Source organism: Cygnus olor, assembly GCF_009769625.2.
Source record: "Cygnus olor isolate bCygOlo1 chromosome 30 unlocalized genomic scaffold, bCygOlo1.pri.v2 SUPER_30A, whole genome shotgun sequence".
NCBI lineage: Eukaryota > Metazoa > Chordata > Aves > Anseriformes > Anatidae > Cygnus > Cygnus olor.
Window position 1 is genome coordinate 175,483 of NW_024429049.1, and position 17,018 is coordinate 192,500.

The 17,018-nt window shown below is 54.4% G+C and overlaps 2 protein-coding genes across 11 annotated transcripts in view; both read left to right on the forward strand.

Moving 5' to 3' along the window:
* WIZ (WIZ zinc finger) overlaps window positions 1–3,496 on the forward strand; it is a 50,315-nt gene extending 46,819 nt beyond the window's left edge. For all 6 annotated transcript variants that reach the window (XM_040542954.1, XM_040542957.1, XM_040542956.1 and 3 more), the window contains 4 exons: window positions 162–692; window positions 1,135–1,572; window positions 1,867–2,059; window positions 2,254–3,496. In XM_040542954.1, the coding sequence (XP_040398888.1) occupies window positions 162–692; window positions 1,135–1,572; window positions 1,867–2,059; window positions 2,254–2,410 (1,319 nt within the window). In that variant the 3' untranslated portion in view covers window positions 2,411–3,496. The remainder of the gene's footprint in view (window positions 1–161; window positions 693–1,134; window positions 1,573–1,866; window positions 2,060–2,253) is intronic.
* A 1,237-nt stretch (window positions 3,497–4,733) lies between these two features.
* AKAP8L (A-kinase anchoring protein 8 like) lies at window positions 4,734–16,573 on the forward strand. 5 transcript variants are annotated; one of them, XM_040542972.1, is made up of 14 exons: window positions 4,734–4,881; window positions 6,546–6,578; window positions 7,171–7,405; window positions 9,320–9,824; window positions 10,284–10,407; window positions 10,567–10,622; window positions 10,978–11,014; window positions 12,365–12,473; window positions 12,885–13,038; window positions 13,473–13,578; window positions 14,110–14,240; window positions 14,936–15,031; window positions 15,450–15,596; window positions 15,633–16,573. In XM_040542972.1, the coding sequence occupies exons 1-14, from the start codon at window positions 4,749–4,751 to the stop codon at window positions 15,987–15,989; spliced, it is 2,223 nt and encodes a 740-aa protein (XP_040398906.1). In that variant the 5' UTR covers window positions 4,734–4,748; the 3' UTR covers window positions 15,990–16,573. The 5 variants fall into 5 exon arrangements, with proteins under 5 accessions (XP_040398906.1, XP_040398907.1, XP_040398903.1 ...); XM_040542973.1 differs by having other exon boundaries at window positions 15,450–15,563; window positions 15,630–16,573; XM_040542969.1 differs by having other exon boundaries at window positions 15,450–16,573.
* Window positions 16,574–17,018: the final 445 nt, after the last annotated feature.

Consider the following 17,018-nt stretch of genomic DNA (forward strand, 5'->3'; position numbering starts at 1 on the left):
GAGAAGGGGCTGTGTGTTCTCCTTAGCCATCACTGGGTGCTTTGGGGTCCTGCTGCGGGATCTGCTCCTGGGTTCCCAGCTTCTTCTATGGGTTGTGGGGGGAGGTTTGGAGGGGTAGGCACAACCCTGCTCCCCCTGACGCCACCCCTCTCTCCCTGCAGCCTCCCGAGCTGACCCAGTGCGGGACATCCGCTGCGAGTTCTGCGGCGAGTACTTCGAGAACCGCAAGGGGCTGTCGAGCCACGCTCGCTCCCATCTCCGGCAGATGGGGGTGACGGAGTGGTCGGTCAACGGCTCGCCCATCGACACGCTGCGGGAGATCCTCAAGAAGAAATCCAAGCCTTGCGTCATCAAGAAGGAGCCTCACACCTCCAGCATCGAGCCCCCCAAATCTCTCGGGGAGGAGGGGACAGACCCCAAGTCCCCCAGCAAAATGCTGCAGGGCATGGCCCTGCCTCCGCTGGGAGGGCGGACGGGGAAACCCAGCCCCGGCAGTTCCAGCATCAACCGGGAGCTCTCGCTGTCGTCGCTCACCAGCAAACCCCAGGGCAGCTTCCTGACGCCGCTGTCTGCCAAACGGCCGCTGCAGGACGACCGGCTGGGTCCCCATGCCGAGGTGAAGCACAAGGCGTACATCCAGACTGAGCTGCCCTTCAAAACCAAGTCCGTGCACGACAAACCCGCGCACACGTGTAAGTGAGGACGCACGGGGAGGTGCGTGGCAGGGCCCGCGGTGGGGTTTGGGGGTCCCCAGGGGCTGCGGGGGGAGCTGGACGTTTGTCACGCAGCGGTCACGGTCTGCCTGTCTGCGTGGCATCGTGCTGGGATGTCAGGAGCGAGCTTCTTGCTCCAGGTGTCTCCAGCGGGGGACCTAGAACACATCAGGGAGAGGCGAGCGGAGATTTGGGGACCGGTTGCTGACCCCAGTCCCGGTTAGCCTGTCTCGTTGGAGCCTCCCCTGGCTGGTGCCTCCACCAGACCCCCAGCAGGACCCTCCTGGAGCTCATCTGTGACAAAAACCAGAGGGGGGATTTCCCTCCTGCGGCCGCAAATGGGTGGTGGCAGGGAGACAGCCGGGATGGGGCGGGGATCTGTCCCCAAGTCCCCTGCTCACCCCCTGCCCCGCGCCCCCAGCCAGCGAAGCCTGCTGCGAGCTCTGCGGCCTCTACTTCGAGAACCGCAAGGCACTGGCCAGCCACGCGCGAGCGCACCTCCGGCAGTTCGGCGTCACCGAGTGGTGCGTCAACGGCTCGCCCATCGAGACGCTCAGCGAGTGGATCCGGCACCGGCCCCAAAAAGCTGGCGCCTACCGCAGCTACATCCAGGGCGGCCGGCCCTTCACCAAGAAGTTCCGCAACTCCTCGCACTCCCGGGACCACGATGGCGCCCGGAGGATGCCCCTGAGCCTGCAGCCTGGTGGCGTGGCCCTGCTGAGCAAGGGGTTGGCCGCAGACCTGGCACATGGCGAGCCCGGGAAGATCCTGGATGGGGGAAGTGGCAGTGAGCGACCCATGGTCACCTCTCCGCTCTCGCTGGTGAAGATGGAGGAGCATCAGCGCCCGAATATCCACAGTGAGTTGGGAGCCAGCCAGCAGAGGGGGGGCTCCAGCACCAGAGGGAGCTGGCAGAGCACCGAGAACCCCCTGCCCCATCCCCTCTGCCCATCCCTGGGGTGTGGGGGGAGCTCTCTACCCGAGATCCCCCCCACTCCACTCTTCAGTGACCCGGTTCCCTTTGGCAAGAGACACGTGGAAGCTGTTCCCTATCCTGGGAGCCCTGTGGCTGCAAGCAGAGAGGCCGTGCCGCACCGTTGCACTGTGCCCCCTCTGCTGTGACACGTTTTTGTCCCTTGTTCTCCCCCCGCAGAGTTTGAGCGGAGGCAAGCGAGGCCCCTGGATAACCCCCTGCACCGGGAGGAGGAAGGGGCCGACTTCCAGCAGAAGATGGAGGAGACGCGCCAGCCGCCGCCGAGGATGAGGCCGGTGCCCTCCCTGGTCCCCCGCCCGCCGCAGACCTCCCTGGTGAAGTTTGTGGGTAACATCTACACCCTCAAGTGCAGGTAGGTCAGCTCCGGGGGGGGTTTCCTTCCGGAGAGGGCAGCGTGCCGAGTCCTTGCGGTTGCCCTTCCTCGCCCCATGCCCCAGGCGGACCACACTTTCCAGGGGTCTCCGCTGGCGGCTGCCCCCACGGGGCCGATGGAGGAGCCTCAGCCAAACCCCGAGCAGAGCCCGGCTGACATCGCTGTCCCCACAGGTTCTGCGAGGTGGAGTTCCAGGGGCCCCTCTCCATCCAGGAGGAGTGGGTGCGGCACCTCCAGCGACACATCCTGGAAATGAATTTCTCCAAAGCAGACCCGTTGCGGGGTGAAGCCCCGGCCCCCGAGCCCCCCGCCGTGGCTGAGGCTCAGTAACGGAGCCAGCCGAGGCTCGGCGATGGAGCCGCCCTGGGGCACCCTCCGCCCCTCCCGTGCCTGCACGTCCCCCCACGGAGCAAACCTCAGCCCCCCAAACCCGGCGCACGGTTTTCCGGCCAGGCTTTGGGGGGCCCCGGCCACAAGCACTACATGGAACAAGACGCCCCTCCGCCGGCAGTGGAGTTCATACTCTGCCCCGGGGTCCCGCCGGGGGGGTGGCACTCGAGGCCGGTTCCCTGGCTTGGGACGGGGCAGGGGTACGCCAGCGGCGGGTGCGCGCCCTCACTCCCGGCCGCGGGGCCGGTTTAGCCCAAAGACGCGGGAGCTGCGGCCGCTTCTGCCGGTTCGGGGCCGGGGGAGCGAGACACCGCGCCAGAAGGGAGGGGAGCAGCTCGGCCTGGCGAGCGCTGTGGATTTGTATATGGCCCTCGAGTTACTGTATATTCGATTTGCGTAGACGATGAATTTAGCTCACGTAGGTGTCGGAGTCCGTTCCGGGGTTGCATGTTGCCCAGCTCCCCTTCCCCCGAGGCAAAACGCTGCCCGCCTTCCGCCACATTAAACGGCAAGTCACGGATTTACCGCTCCCGCCTCGTCCCGCTGCCCTCTGGTCCCCCCCTGCACCCACCCACCCCCATTTCACACGGGACCGCGGGCTCCCGGCACCGGTGACGCTGGGCGGCGGCAGTCGGAGGGGCAGTGGTGGGCACCAGCCCCCAGTGGGGGCCGGGGAGCGGTGGCGGCAGCCACGGGGCCAGGGCCATTTCTCCAACCCCGCTCCCATCCCTGAGCGGCTACGGTGGAGCTGCACATGGGCTCGGCGCTGCTGTCTCCCCTCCCCAGCCCCGTTCACTGTTGCTTTTTGTTTTTTTTTTTTTTTTCCTTGTCTAGCTGCATAGACCTTTGACTTTTTTAACTCTAGTTTTGTGTAGAGGAAAAAATAAGGAGCATTCATTTTTATTTCCAAGTCCCGAGCCCAGCACGGCTCAGAGGGAAATTGACCTTTTAACTTTTTTCATCGGGCATATTCTGGTTATTAATGTACCCGGGAATATGTACATTAGATTAAACTCTTCTGGAAACGACCCCCAGGAGGCTGGAGTGTGGTGCGTGGGTAGTGGCCCCTGGCTCCAGCCGTTGTGGGGTCCCCACAGAGGCTCTTTTGGGGGAAACAAGATGTTTTAGGGCCACGGGGGTGGTCGAACCCTCCCCTGGAAGGGGGGCAGTGATGGAAACGTGGCCCTACAGGGGTTGGGTGGCCATGGGTTGTCACCCTGGTGGTAGGGACAACAGGGTTGGGATGTGTCCTCAAGGGGTGGGCTGTGTCCTGGGAAAAGGGGAGGCCGAGGTCCAGGTGAGGCCATGCCCGTTAAACACGGGAGCTGTGACATCGTTAAGGGCTCATGGTGTGGCCGTGTCCGAGGGCGTGGGGACACCGGGGCTGGGACACGGCCCAGTGGTGTGGGGACAGTGGGATCAGGCTGTGTCTGAGGGTGTGGGTACACCAGAGTTAGGATGTGTCCCAGTGATGCGGGGACACTGGGCTCGGGATGCGTTCCGGTGGCATGGGGACACCGATACCAGGATGTGCCCTAGTGGCAGTGGGGCACCGCAGTCAGGACGCATCCCCGGGGCATGGGGCCACCAGTGTTGGGACCTGTCCCGGTGGCAGGGGGCACTGGGGTTGGGATGTGTCCTGGTGGCAGGGGGACACCGCCCTCGGGCCGTATCCCGGTGGCAGGGGGACGCTGACCCGTGGCCGAGCCCCATGGCTCCCCCCTGCCCCATCCCCCAGGGGTGACGCCAGCTCGGGGCCACCCACGGGAGACACGTGGGGGGGCGCTCTGGGTAACCCCAGCGTGACACCCCCATGCGTGTCCCCACGCACGCGGCGGTGTAACGTGCCCCCTGCCGGCACGCGGCCCCCACGCGGGTTGGGCGCGCGCGCGCGCCCATCGGGGGCGGGGCCCGCCGGCGGCGGCAGCCAATGGCGGCAGGGGAGGGGCGGGGCCAAGCGCCGCACTGGAGCCTCTGTGGCGGCGCTGGAGGCTCGAGGCGGGGCCGCCACGCCATTGGCCTAGGCAAGGCTCGGCCCTCCCCTCAGCTGGCCAATCAGAGCCCAGAACCAAAGCGGTAACGCCTTCCCGCCAGGTGACGGTGGCACCGACCAATCAGCGCTCTCCTTCCCCGGGGCCATTGCGAAACCGCCGGAGGCGCGGCGATTGACACCCGCACCCACCAATCGCCGAGGGGGCCGCCCTGTGGAACGCCGGGGAGCGGTGAGCGACGTCCCGACACAGCCAATAGGAGCGCGAGTCGCGGGGAGGCCGGGCCAATGACGGCGGCGCGGAGGCGGGCGGCGGAGCCCCGCCGGCCAATAGGAGGCGGGGAGGCGGGGCGCTGCCGCCGTTACCGTCTGGCGCAGGAGGCGGCAGCGGGCGGCGGCGCCGCCATCATGAGCTACTCAGGTGAGGGCGGCGGCGCAAGATGGCGGCGGGGACGGCCCCGCGGGGACCGGGCGGCGGCTCCCGGGGGGGCCTCGAGGCGGCGGCGGCGCCTTCCCGAGCCCCCGGAGCTCCGGGGCCCGAGGGGCGGAGGGGAACGGTCCCCGGAACCCGCCCGGCGCCGCCCTCGGTGATGGAAAACGGGGTGGTTTTGCCCGAATCCCGGAGGTTTTTGCCCGAATCCAGGAGGCTTTCCCTGGTTTTTGCCCAAATTGAGGAGGTTTTCGCCCAAATTCCCGAGGATTTTCCCCGATTTCGCTCAAATTCCCGAGGTTCCCCCCGATTTTGCCCAAATTCAGGAGGTTTTTGCTCAAATTCCCGAGGTTTTTCCCCGGATTTTGCCCAAGTTCACGAGGTTTTTTCCCTAATTCCCCGGGTTTCCCCTCGCTCTTGGCCAAATTCCTGAGGTTTTTCCCTTTTATTGCCCGAATTCAGGAGGTTTTTGTCCAAACTCCCCGATTTTTGCCCAAATTCACCAGCTTTCCCCCTGTTTTTGCATGGAGGGGAGTTTGTCGTCTGTCTCCCTGCGAGTCCGCCCTGCTCCTTCCCTCGATTCCTGCTCCTTTCATGTCTTTTACTCCTCCATCGAAGCCTCCTCTCGGTTCTCCAGTGGCACAGGGGAAGCCTGGGTACGTCCTCGCTGTGGGAACGGCTTCACCTCACGCCGTAGGGACATAAAAATACCCGATTTCTTTTATCTTTTGGAATAAGGAGTTTCTATTCGGTAGGGACACCCCCCCCTCCATCCTCCAAGTACCCGCAAGGCAGCGGCGCCTTCCCCAAAGCCGACGGCCGCTAATGAGACTAATTGGTTTTGTAGTTATTGCTGGCTAACGGTTTCCATCGGGTGCCCGGGTCGCTTGTGGCTCCTCGGGGGTCTTCCTCTCCCGAATTCTGCACCTTTCAGCTGCTTTCCCCCAAAGGCAAAGCGTGAGAGGGTGTCGAGAAGCGTTTTGCCCTGAAAGGGCACCTGAATGTCAGGCCTAGGAGGCTCCAGGTTGGTCTGTGGTGGGATTAAAACTTCCTTGGCGAGTCCCAGTGCTGCTTTTTAGGCTCCTGTCAGAGCGGCGTGGTTCCACGAGGGATGCCAGACCCGGTGCTTCACCTACAAAACGCTCAGCCGTGGGGCTGACGCAGCTGGAAGCACGCACCTGGGGGTGTCCCAACCCCTTCTGAAGCCGCGGGGGCTAAAAGTGCTTTGGAAGCAATGGCAAACGTGTGGCCTGGGAGGTTTGGTGTGACAGCGAGGAGCACAGGGCACATGGCAGCCTCAGGGTGGGATTTGGGCACGTCCAGCCTGCAGCGGGTCCTTCTGTCTCCAGCAAAAAGCTTTTGCTCTTCCCACTGGGGTCTCGCTAGGTTCAGAAATAGTTCAAAAATCAGTGTTTACTGCCCTCAATGCCAGGAACCCAGCTTGAGCTTCAGATCTCGCAAAATCTGAACAAGGATGTTGCTTTCTGGGGGCCATGTCCTGCTTGTCATTGCCAGGGTGATGTTTTGGTACGGCTCATTTCATACTTGGCTTGTCAGGGTGCCGCTCTTTTTCGCTGCAAGGTAACAAGAATATCTTTGGCTGCAATCAAACCGCAATAAATAAGCCTCTAGCAGCTTTTTTTCTTCTTTTCTAGGTTATGGAGACTGGAACTCGGAAACAAACAGAGGTAAGTGCGGTAAAAACTTGAGTAGTTTTCTGACAGATTGGTTTCTTAGCTTCAAATGTGTTTGCTGATCCTGTGGGAGACACGCTGAGGTTGGTGATGAACAAGAGTCCTGCTGTAGCACAGAGTCCGTGTAGCATTGTGTCTTTCTATTTTTTTTTGCAGCTACTTTCTTTTATTTTAAAGTTCTTGTTGAACTCAACAGAACAATTTCTTTGCTGCTGTTCCTGATGCTGTGTGTGCAGGAAAACCTGTTCTAGTCAAGATACTATTTTTTTTTTCGGCCCCCTAAAAAAGCCTTTTGTCACTTGGAATAGTTTGAGCCAGGTTAGCGCAGGTTGTGATATAAATTCAGTGCTGGGAAGACAGCAGAAGGAGCTCTGCAGAATTCCAAGCTACGTGTACACCTTTACACGTGTGCCAGCACGTAAAAGGGACAGGGAAGAAAAGGCCAAATTTAAAGCTTTATCAGGCTTGTATCAGTTTTTGTTTGTTTGTTTAAATTCCCTGTGGTGATTGCAGGGGTGGTTTTGCATCTGAATTGAAATTAAAGCGTTAATAACCAGAAATAAAAGCAGCTCATTTTTTGTTCCAGGGTATGAGGGGTACAGTTATGGCTATGGGTACGGGCAGGATAACTCGGGCAACTACGGCTACGGCATGGCCACCTCGAACTCCTGGGAAATGGGCAATTCGGACGTCGACATGAACCCCGATGCCTCCGGCGGTGCCGACGCCATCATAGCAAAGATGAACCAGCGCCTGGACATGGTGTCGCACCTGGACACGGACACGATGCAAGGAGGACACTACGGCTCGGGCGGAGACAGGTGAGTGCAGCGCTGGTGAAAGGTCTCGCACCCGGTCGGCATCGATGTCTTGCCAAAAAATTGGTCTTTGGTACTGAAAAGTCAAGTGTTTTCCACTAGTGGGGGAAATTTCATGTTCTTCAACAAGACTAAAAAGAGTTCTTCTTGTTCTCCTTCATGTTCTTGCTTAAGAACTTCCAGAGCAATATGAAGGGAAAAAGAGGCACTGTTTTGTGCCTTTTGGTCTGAGTTTAATTTACTAGCTTTGATGTACAGATTTTTTGCTACTTCAGGGATGTCTTTGTAGCCAATATTTCAGATATTTGGCTCTAGTTAACTCCTTGCTGACTTCTGTCAGTGTTTCAGTGCTAACAAACAGGATGCTTGCCCCAAAGACTTCCCACGTATTAACTTGCTCTGAGCTTTGAGCCGGGCTTGAGTATTTCTGCAGAGCAGCTACATATTACAGGTTTTTTAAGGTACAATAATACATGGAACAAAGTAAAACTGGGAAGTAAATGTTAACAAAATATAATGTGACAGTTTTCTTCAGCATTCCTATGCTTGCAGAAACAAAGTTTCTAACAAAACACATCAGTCACTCGTTTTAACCACACAAAGCAGTTTTTGAGCAGGATTGCCAAATTATTCTTGGGATCCTTGTCTCTTCAAACATCGTTTGGGGCTTGTGAGCTTTGATCCTGTAGAGCGTGTGGCCGACACGCTGCTGCCTGTGTTTCTACCCATTTGGCACTTCTGTGCCGGAGGGTGATGGACCACCAGCCTTGCTTTTATTAAAAGGCGAAAATTTCCCACTTCTGGCACGTGAAGGAATGAGAAACACGATAAGAGCAAAGTAGATAATTTGGAGTGTTGACTCTGTTCTGTGATAGAGTAGGAAAGGAGCTGCTTGGGCTGCCTTGTCGCTGGACAGTGGTAGCTTGCCCTCGGTGACAGGATGTTTTGGAGCCCCAACGTCTTATCTCGTATTGAATGGGGCCACTTTGGAGCTCCTTCAGAGCAGAGATGATGTCCTCCCCCCCATCTCCTCCTTATTTCCGTGCTCACGAGGGCTGGTAGCTTGGTGTCTGAAGCCCGACACGGTGCTGGGTTTGGGTTTTCTCCTCTCCGGTCGATGCAGGCACGCCCGTCTCTAATTCCAGCACGAAGGGTGCGCCACCGCCGCTTGCAGTTTGACTGCTGAACAACGTAAGGCTAAAAATCCTCTACAAGCTCCTTTCCTGGTGGGGAAAAAATCAATTAAAACCAGTTTTACGTGAGTTATGGCACGTGTCAGCTTCCCATTCAGGAAAACAGCCCCTGTGTGGACAGGAGGCTGTTACGGGGGCAGCAGGGAAGGACAGAGTTCATAATAAGCCTTTAACGATACCAAAGTCCTTCTTGAGCAGCTGATCCCACTGTTCCTGGGAGGATTTCTGGGCAGCGCAGGGGCTGAAGGGAATCTTGCCATGCTGCTGAGTAGCTCCTCATTTTGCTCCAGTGCTCCCAACACTCTGGAAGCGGGGCTGTGTCCGTGCAGGGCTGGCAATCCCCAGCCTCAGCTGGGGAGGGAACCTTTGGCCAACTTGGCATTTGGGGTGCTTCTAAACCAGCTTGGACGCTCCCAAAAGGGTGGCTTGAGGGGCTCCCTGGCATCAGGTGTGTTTTGGTTTTTCCATGTCTAAAGGTCTGTGGTTCCTCCGGCATGTGTAGAGGTGTAACAGAAGTGTTACAGCCGCTAACCGCCCCTGGCTGGTCTGTGCCGTGCCCCAGCCCCTGTCCCAGCCAGGGAGAGAAAAACTGCCATGTTCCGCAGCACATCTGATAGTTTAAAAAAAAAAAAAAAATCTATTCTGAAGGGTTTTGTTTGCTTAGCCTCCATTGTTGTTTCTTGGTGGGCTCTAACATACCGCATGGGTGTTTCCTCGCCCACAGGTATGACTCGTACGAGTCCTACGATTCACGGTCTTCCATGAATGACCGTGACCTCTACAGATCTGGCTATGACTACAATGAGGCCGAGCACGACAATGACAACGCCTACGACGGGCACTACGATGGCCCCTACGACGGGCATTACGAAGGGCACTACGACAGCTTCTACGGGAACCGCAGGGACCAGTACCAGAACAGGGCGCGGGACAACTTTGGCCAACGGGGTCAGAACTGGGCGCGCGATGGGCGCAATAACAGACCCATGGCCTCGTCCTACTCCGGGCGCATGGGTGGACAGTGGAATGAGCCGCCGCAGGGGATGGGGGCACGGGGCCTCGGCCCCCATGGTTCCTCCCGGCTCCCGTCCCTCTTCTCCCACAACATCATCCCCGAACTTGGCATGTTCCAGGGCATGCGAGGCTTCTCGGGGAACATGCGCTTCGGAGGAGGCATGATGAAACAACGCATGAGGAGGAACTGGAAAATGTGGGACTCGGACTTCAAAGTAAGTACTTGTTGCAGTATCTTCCTGCCTGCTTAGTCTTGAGCTAAACGCTTCCCAACAGACCCTACAGATGGCTCCAGAATGTGCTCTGGGAAGTGGTAATGTGCAGTTCTGCATGCTACTGGCTTGGCTTCGTAGCTTTTTTTCTCCAGAGTAGACCAAGGCTGAGCCACAGAGCAGTATTCGTGTGTGCGATGCTTTAATCTAAAAACTTTGTTTCCTAAAGGTAGGAGAACGTCACGGTTATTTGGGGTTTAATCTCTTATATTATAGAGGTGCTGGTGGTGGATTTTGTCCTGTCTTATCAGCTCTGCCCATTGGAAACATACCTGTGTGTGCAGGATGCTTATAAATGAGTAAATTATTAAAACTCAGCTATAAATGAGTAAAATAAAACATTGCTGGATGAGGAGGGCACTTGTCTTTACCGCGGGGATTAACCGTTCTTTTCTTTCGCAGCAACAAAAGAAGAAAATGAAGAAAGACCTCACTGCAAAGAAGCGAAAGCAAACCAACAGCTCCGATGAACCTGACAGCAAGGCGGCAAAGACGGATGGCTCCGATAACTCGGACTCTGACAACGGTAAGAGCAGCTTAACAGCTGTGTCAGTAGTGGCACAAAGCTGCCACTCTCGGTGTCTGACACTCGGCTCACTTCACTGCGTCTTTTGTGTGGTGGTAAATCTGTTACGGGGGATCTTAGCTGGGTTACTGCCTATACTGACTGCGCTGCTCCTTTCAGAGGAGGGAACCGAAGGAGAATCAGGAGAGAAAGAGGAGAAAGAGGGTTCCAGAGGTGTAAGTAACTCTCGAAAACTTGTACTTGCTCGTGATAAAAGCTGCAGTTGGAGTGGTGCTGCAGCTAATGAGGGTGGGTCGCTGGGCTCCCACGTTATTCCCAAACCGAGTAACGTGGTCAGCGGGGAAATGGATGGCAGCAAAAAACAAAATCTGCCTGCGATGTGCTCTGGGATCCCTTGGCTGTGCTGGCTGCTAAGGGTCAGGTCTGCTGGAGGTGCTGCACCTCTGTGCCACGCATGGAGCGCCTGGGGAGGGTTCGAGAGGAAAATTTTGAGGTAGCGTACAGGCATTCACTCCCTATAGGCTAATGCGTGAATTTGGATGGCCTTAACATCCCGATGTTGCATTTTAGGAGGGGGAAGACGATGAAGGAAGAGACTCTGAGAAAGGTGAGTTGGTGTGCATGCGTGGCAGCTCACAGAACAGAGTGCAAAGGGCTTGTGCGTGCTCTGAGGCTGCGCGCAGAGCATAACCCACCTCCAGCTGAGGTCTCTGATGTGGCCAGAGGGGATTTACAGCTAAATCTCACAAGTTTATTCAGGCTCCTTCCATTCTTAGAGGCTCGTTCCACTTGCCCTGTGGCCCCGCTGTCCCTTCTGGCTCGCTGTGTCTCAGTGACCCGAGCTGGACCTCCGCAGCTTCGTCCCAAAGGGTGCTTTTGGCTTCTGCAAATGTCCCAAAGTCTCCTGGGGATGGTGGGCTAAGTGCTACTGGTGGGATACCACCAAGGAGAGCTGGCAGGGCTCGGCACGGGTGAGGCTTCAGTGGGAATGCATCACCAGGGCCAGTGGAGAGAGATGGGGCGCGGTTCACCTGCTCTTCAGGATGAGACCCGCCTGATCCCTGCAGGGACAGGGGACTAGCTCCACTCTAACGCCTGCATTCGGTCAGACGAATCCCATCCTTTGTGTCTGCTCAGGGATAAGGAAATGCTGTAAAAGCCCTGCTAGGGAGGAGCTGGAGCCCTTGCTCAAGGTAGGTTGGCCCTTTGGGGAAGCTGCTAGCTTGGGGCGTAGGGAACGGGATTCAATTTCTTGCCGTGCCATAGATTTGGGGAAGTCGTTGGGCTTGTGAAGGAGGACGGAGCTTTGCAGGCATGTCCCGCTTCATGGGGTAGTGGTGGAAGTGCTGAGCTAGCCAGAGGAGCAGGAGGGCTGGAAGGAGAGCTGCTTGCAAGATGTGTGCTGGGTCCTTGCTGCCCACTCTACTGATGGGGAGCTAAATTTGGGACTGCCCTGCTGCTGGGACGTGCCTGCAGGTACGCCGGGGCGGGCAGACAGAGAAGCTGCTTCTCCATCTCAAAAATAATGGTGCTGTAAATTGGTTCCCCTTACCCATTTTTGTTTTCCTGTTGCATTGCCAGTATTCATTATGAGGCCGAACAACTCAGAGTGGGTGGCACTTAAAAATCAAACCCATAACCGATTAATTTAAAACCTGGTAAAACCAGAAAGAGTAAATGTGAATTAAAATAAAGGGCGAGGAAACAACTTTGGGTGTTTCTTTCACCCGTGCCACGTTCCCCAAACACACCAGATGGATGGCACTGTGGTGTAAATCGAGTGCGTTCGTAATTGGCCAGAGGGAGGCACTGCAAGGGAGCAGCTTTTTGACTCAGAGGTGTCTCTAGGCTGTGCGTGTCAGTCGGGTCAACTACTAAACTTGTCCAGGGAAATTCTCTTTAATCAGGTGGTGTCCTCAAGTAGTGCCCTGAAATACACCCTGCTTTAAACACTTAGGTGCTTTAACAATTCAAGAAGAGATCAGTCAAATCAAACGCAAATTGCAGGCGGGCAGGAAAACTCAAGAGAGGCAAAAGAAGAGGCATCGGGATCGCATGGTAGAAAGGTAATGTCTCCCTTTTATTACCTTTTTTTTTCTTTAAGTGATGTTGCTTCCTTCTGTGCGAGGACAGTAGTAGTCGCAGCCTGGGTCCTTCCTTTTTTTCCTCCTTTTCCGAGTGCTTTGCCTTTTCCTCATAGAAGCTGCTTTGCTCTCCTACCAGTAACCTTGACTGTGACATTTTACGTGTTATGGTTGAGACGAACCTTGAAATTTTGGTTGCATCCTTCCACGCTGATACAGAAAAGGGAAAGTCTCTGGGGCACATCCCACAAACGCTTAAAGGATTGAAGTCTTGTATGAGTAGGGCTTTGTCTGCTCCCCATTAACTGTAGACCAAGGGAGTAGATCCAGTGAACAAGTTTTTATAGAGCAGAGAGCTGGAATGGATTGAACATCCCTTCCGTTCACATCCAGCTGTCTCAACAGGATCCAGTTTGTTTGTTCCTTATGCAAATACCGGACCTTCTACGACGATGAGATGAACAGTCACCTTGAGAGTAAATTCCACAAGGAACACTTCAAGTTTGTCGGAACCAAACTGCCTCAACAAACAGCTGACTTTCTCCAGGTGAGCCTCCGGTTACGTTAGTCCCCCAGACTTAAGAGGGTTTTTCTTTTTTCTTGCTGTTATTATTTTGGAGAGGCTGAAAAGCTGCTGAAATGCCACTTCAAATTGAGCAGCCTGTGAAGCTGCTAGAAGAGGTGGGGTAAAGTTGGGCTAAAATACCAGAGCTGCTATTCCAGCTATGCCTTGACTGCCCTCTTGCTTTGAACAGGTCACTTAACTCTGGTCTTACTGGCTGCAGTGGCAGAAAATAGAGAAAATCCCTGATTACCATGGGTTTTATGGCAAGAGCGGGTGATGGAAGTGCTCAAACACAGCACTTTGTGTGGGACAACGTGCAGTTGGTTTTTGCAGGACTTAGAGGATGAACAGGCTAGAGAGATGCATCTGAGAGGGGAGGGAAAGAAAGGACTTAACACAAATATTCTGCCTTACAGGAATATGTTGCTAATAAAACTAGGAAAACTGAAGAGCGCCGTAAAGCAATTGAAGACATTAATGCAGTTATTCAGCAGATTTATAGGGACCAAGATCTTACGCAAGGTGAGTTCCTACCCAGGTGCATGGAAGAGAGTTCCTTTTGTCACGTGTATTGGCTGCCTGGTCAAAAAAAAAAACGCTATAAATAGCTTAAAGGAAAAAAAAAAAAAAAAGAAAATGGAAGGTTGTGAGTATGCAGAAGCCTGCTGGTGTTGCTGAAAAGTAAAACCTTGTATGTTCAAGTGCACCGTCAGACCCTTCAGGTTATTACCCAGCTCTTTCAAAGCTGGCTAGATGATTAGCAGGCTGAAGAGACTTTTTTTTTTCGTACCCGCAGTGCTGATGCAGCTGCAGCTCGCACTGCTCATCGTTGCGGTGTGCGGCCATGCTTACACGTGAGCCACCAGCATTCTGCTAACCTGCCTCTGTGATGTGCTTTCAACTTGGCTCCTGTCCCACTCCCTGGGAAGACTCTTTGGATGCTAGTGGGGGTGTTGAAAATGAGTTTGTAATGCAGGCTGCAGGGAAATCTGGATCCCAGTGCAATCTCCCGAATGAATTCTGGCTTAATACTATTCTTACCTTCCTTTCCAGATGTTGGCATGGAGCATTTTATTAAAAAGGTAGAGGCTGCTCACTGTGCTGCATGTGACCTCTTCATCCCGATGCAGTACGGCATCATCCAGAAACACCTGAAGTCTCTTGACCACAACCACAACCGTAGGGTGAGCGTGCAGCCTGGTGCCTCTGGCTGGCCCCCACAGTGCGCTGCCTGGCTTCTTCCTGCCATGGGAATCCCATATTGGGGGTTTTGTAGGCTTCAGCTGCAAGAACAGAGCCGAAATGTGGATGGGTTTGTTTTAATTACCTGTAGTGCACTCTGCTGTTGTTGTTTCCCCACATGTCAGCAGAATCAGAACGCACAGGCTTTAAACTTCAATACTCAGAGACTGAAAGCTGAAATAATCCCACCTGTGGAGCTGGGTGAAGCAAACCATGCGTCCTTAGAATCATAGAATCGCTTGGGGTGGAAGAGGACTTCAAGATAATCAAGTCCAACCTTCAATATGACCTGCTGAGTCCCATCACTAAGCCACGTCCCTCAGTTCCATGGCCACACGTCTCTTAAATACCTCCAGGGACGGGGACTCCCCCACTTCCCTGGGCAGCCCGTTCCTCTCCAGGGATCCCTACTTGGCTGCCTGTTATTTATCTTTCCAAAGCTACATACAGCACAAAATTTGGGAACATGCGTAAAACTGCAGAATTCTTAAACATTGTTGTCCTCTTCCCAAATTCCTGAGCGTGCTATGGGGGGGTGCCACTGTAGGTTGTTTTCAGCTGTGGCTGTAATTTCTGGACTTGTCAGCTAATTCAGGCTAAAATCTAATTAGTGTGCTTCCTTTGTACTCTCTTGCAGGCCATGATGGAGCAGTCCAAGAAATCCTCGCTAGTAGTCGCGAGAAGTATTCTGAACAACAAACTGATCAGTAAGAAACTGGAGCGGTACCTGAAGGTAGGTGTTTGCAGAGCAGCTCGGTGTTGGGTTAAGCAGGCAGCAACAGTGTTGTGCTGTTGGAATTGCGCAGTAGCTGCTGTTTGACTACAGAGGGTGCTTTTTAGCTGAACCTCAGGGTAGTTTGGGGCATCCTGAAACCATGTCAGATCTCTGGTTGCTATTGATCATCGAGCCTCTGCTGTGCAGGTGGCTAAATGTCATCTGTCCCACGTGCTGCTCCAAATCCTGAGGCCTCCAGCATGATGTCTTCAGCACGCACACTTACACAGAACTTGGTAGTCACTTAGTAATAAAAAAAAAAAAATTCTGGGTGGGTTTGCATGTAGCTGGTGTGTACCTAGTATGAGCTCCTCAGGTGTGACGTTAGCAGCTGGAGAGAAACTGTCAGCAGGCAAACGTGTGTCTTCTCTTTCAGGGTGAGAATCCTTTCACAGATGACCTAGAAGAAAAAGAGGAGCATGAGGAAGGAGAGGGGGGAACCAGTGGAAATGCAGAGGAAGGAAGAGCAGAAGGAGCAGACGAAAACAAGGAGGAGGAGGAAAATCTAGACGACGAAAACAAGGAGGAGGAGGAAAATCTAGATGATGAAAACAAGGAGGAGGAGGAAAATCTAGATGATGAAAACAAGGAGGAGGAGGAAAATCTAGACGACGAAAACAAGGAGGAGGAGGAAAATCTAGACGACGAAAACAAGGATCCTGGGGAGAACCCAGAAGCAGGAGGAGCTAAAATTGAGGAGGAGCAAGAAGAAACAGGGACAGAAACAGAAACTGAGGCACAGCCCCAAGCACAAACAGAGGTGGAGCCAGGTGCAGAAAACACGGAGGAGACTTCACAACCCGCAGAGGAATCTGTCCACGAGGAAGAAGAGCAGCAGCCAGAAGGTGGGAAGGTAGAAGACGAGGACAAAGAAAGCAAGGAAGCTGCTGCTCAAGGGGATGAGGATGCTGAGTAAATAAAATGTTGGATGGGAAAGCTGATGTGTAAAAAGACCTGACATCTTTTTAAAAAAAATTAAAAAAGCATAACTGTATTTGTGAATTTCATAGCACATTTTGAGTTACCATTCTACTAAACTCACTTAGGCAGTGGAAGCCTTTACCTGTAAAGTGATTTTGGAAAATAGATTTTTTTTTTTTTAAACCAAATCTTCATTTTAGTAGCTAGGTTTTGTGCAGTCTCTGTTTTTTAGATGGCTTTGTACTAGGAGAATTTCCTTTGAGCATGTGTACAAACCAGTGCTACGTCACAATCTGGCAAATGAAATCTCTTCCCCTTGAAACTTTTGTATATTTAACAAAGATGTGGTTTGTCCCCTTAGGCTGTCTGTCTTGGAAACATCAGAAGTCCGGTTCCAGGGTTTTAATTTCTGCAGTGTACGCTGTAAGGTTCTGCCTAACTTCCATGTGACTGTAATATTCCTCCTGGTGTTTTAATGCAGAGCGAAAGTAAGTGGTGTCAGCATTGTGTTGTTTGTAAAAATGCTTTCATTTTGAGGTGAATGTTTTGGTGGGTGGAGATAAAGGACTACCCTGAGACTACCCCTGACTCTGCCTTAATTTCTGAAAGCGGAGGTGAGCAGCGAGTAGAGCACCGAGTGGTGGAGGCTTAAGGCCAGCCTACAGCTCCTGTCTTGTTATTTGAGATCAGCTCAGCCTTCCTTCAGCACTGCAGCTCTGCTGTGCTGTGGATGGAGCTAGCTGGCTCTCCTGAGGTTGCCACGGTATCAGTGAGTGCTTAGTTGAAGCTGTCACGATCATCACCGGGATTCTGTTCCTGAAATGAGGGAGAAAGAGATTTGTTTCCGTGGCACTGCGAGCTTTCCTGCCGGATGCCAGGCTGCATGTGTTCGCTGTGATTCAGCTGCTTAGCATCGAGCCGTGGCTGTGACACCACAGCTGCTCTTACAAACCTCCACCAGCACCTAAACAGCACCAGAATGGGCAGAAGGGGAAGCCTAAATGCTGTGAGCATTCCTGTGCCC

What these genes read in the sequence shown, in the direction of transcription:
- AKAP8L (XM_040542969.1), top strand. Translation starts at nt 4,749, where the DNA reads ATGACGGCGGCGCGGAGGCGGGCGGCGGAGCCCCGCCGGCCAATAGGA. An exon ending in TAACTCGGACTCTGACAACG is followed by an intron (nt 10,408 to 10,566) that starts GTAAGAGCAGCT and finishes TGCTCCTTTCAG; the next exon opens with AGGAGGGAACCGAAGGAGAA. An exon ending in AGAAAGAGGGTTCCAGAGGT is followed by an intron (nt 10,623 to 10,977) that starts GTAAGTAACTCT and finishes GTTGCATTTTAG; the next exon opens with GAGGGGGAAGACGATGAAGG.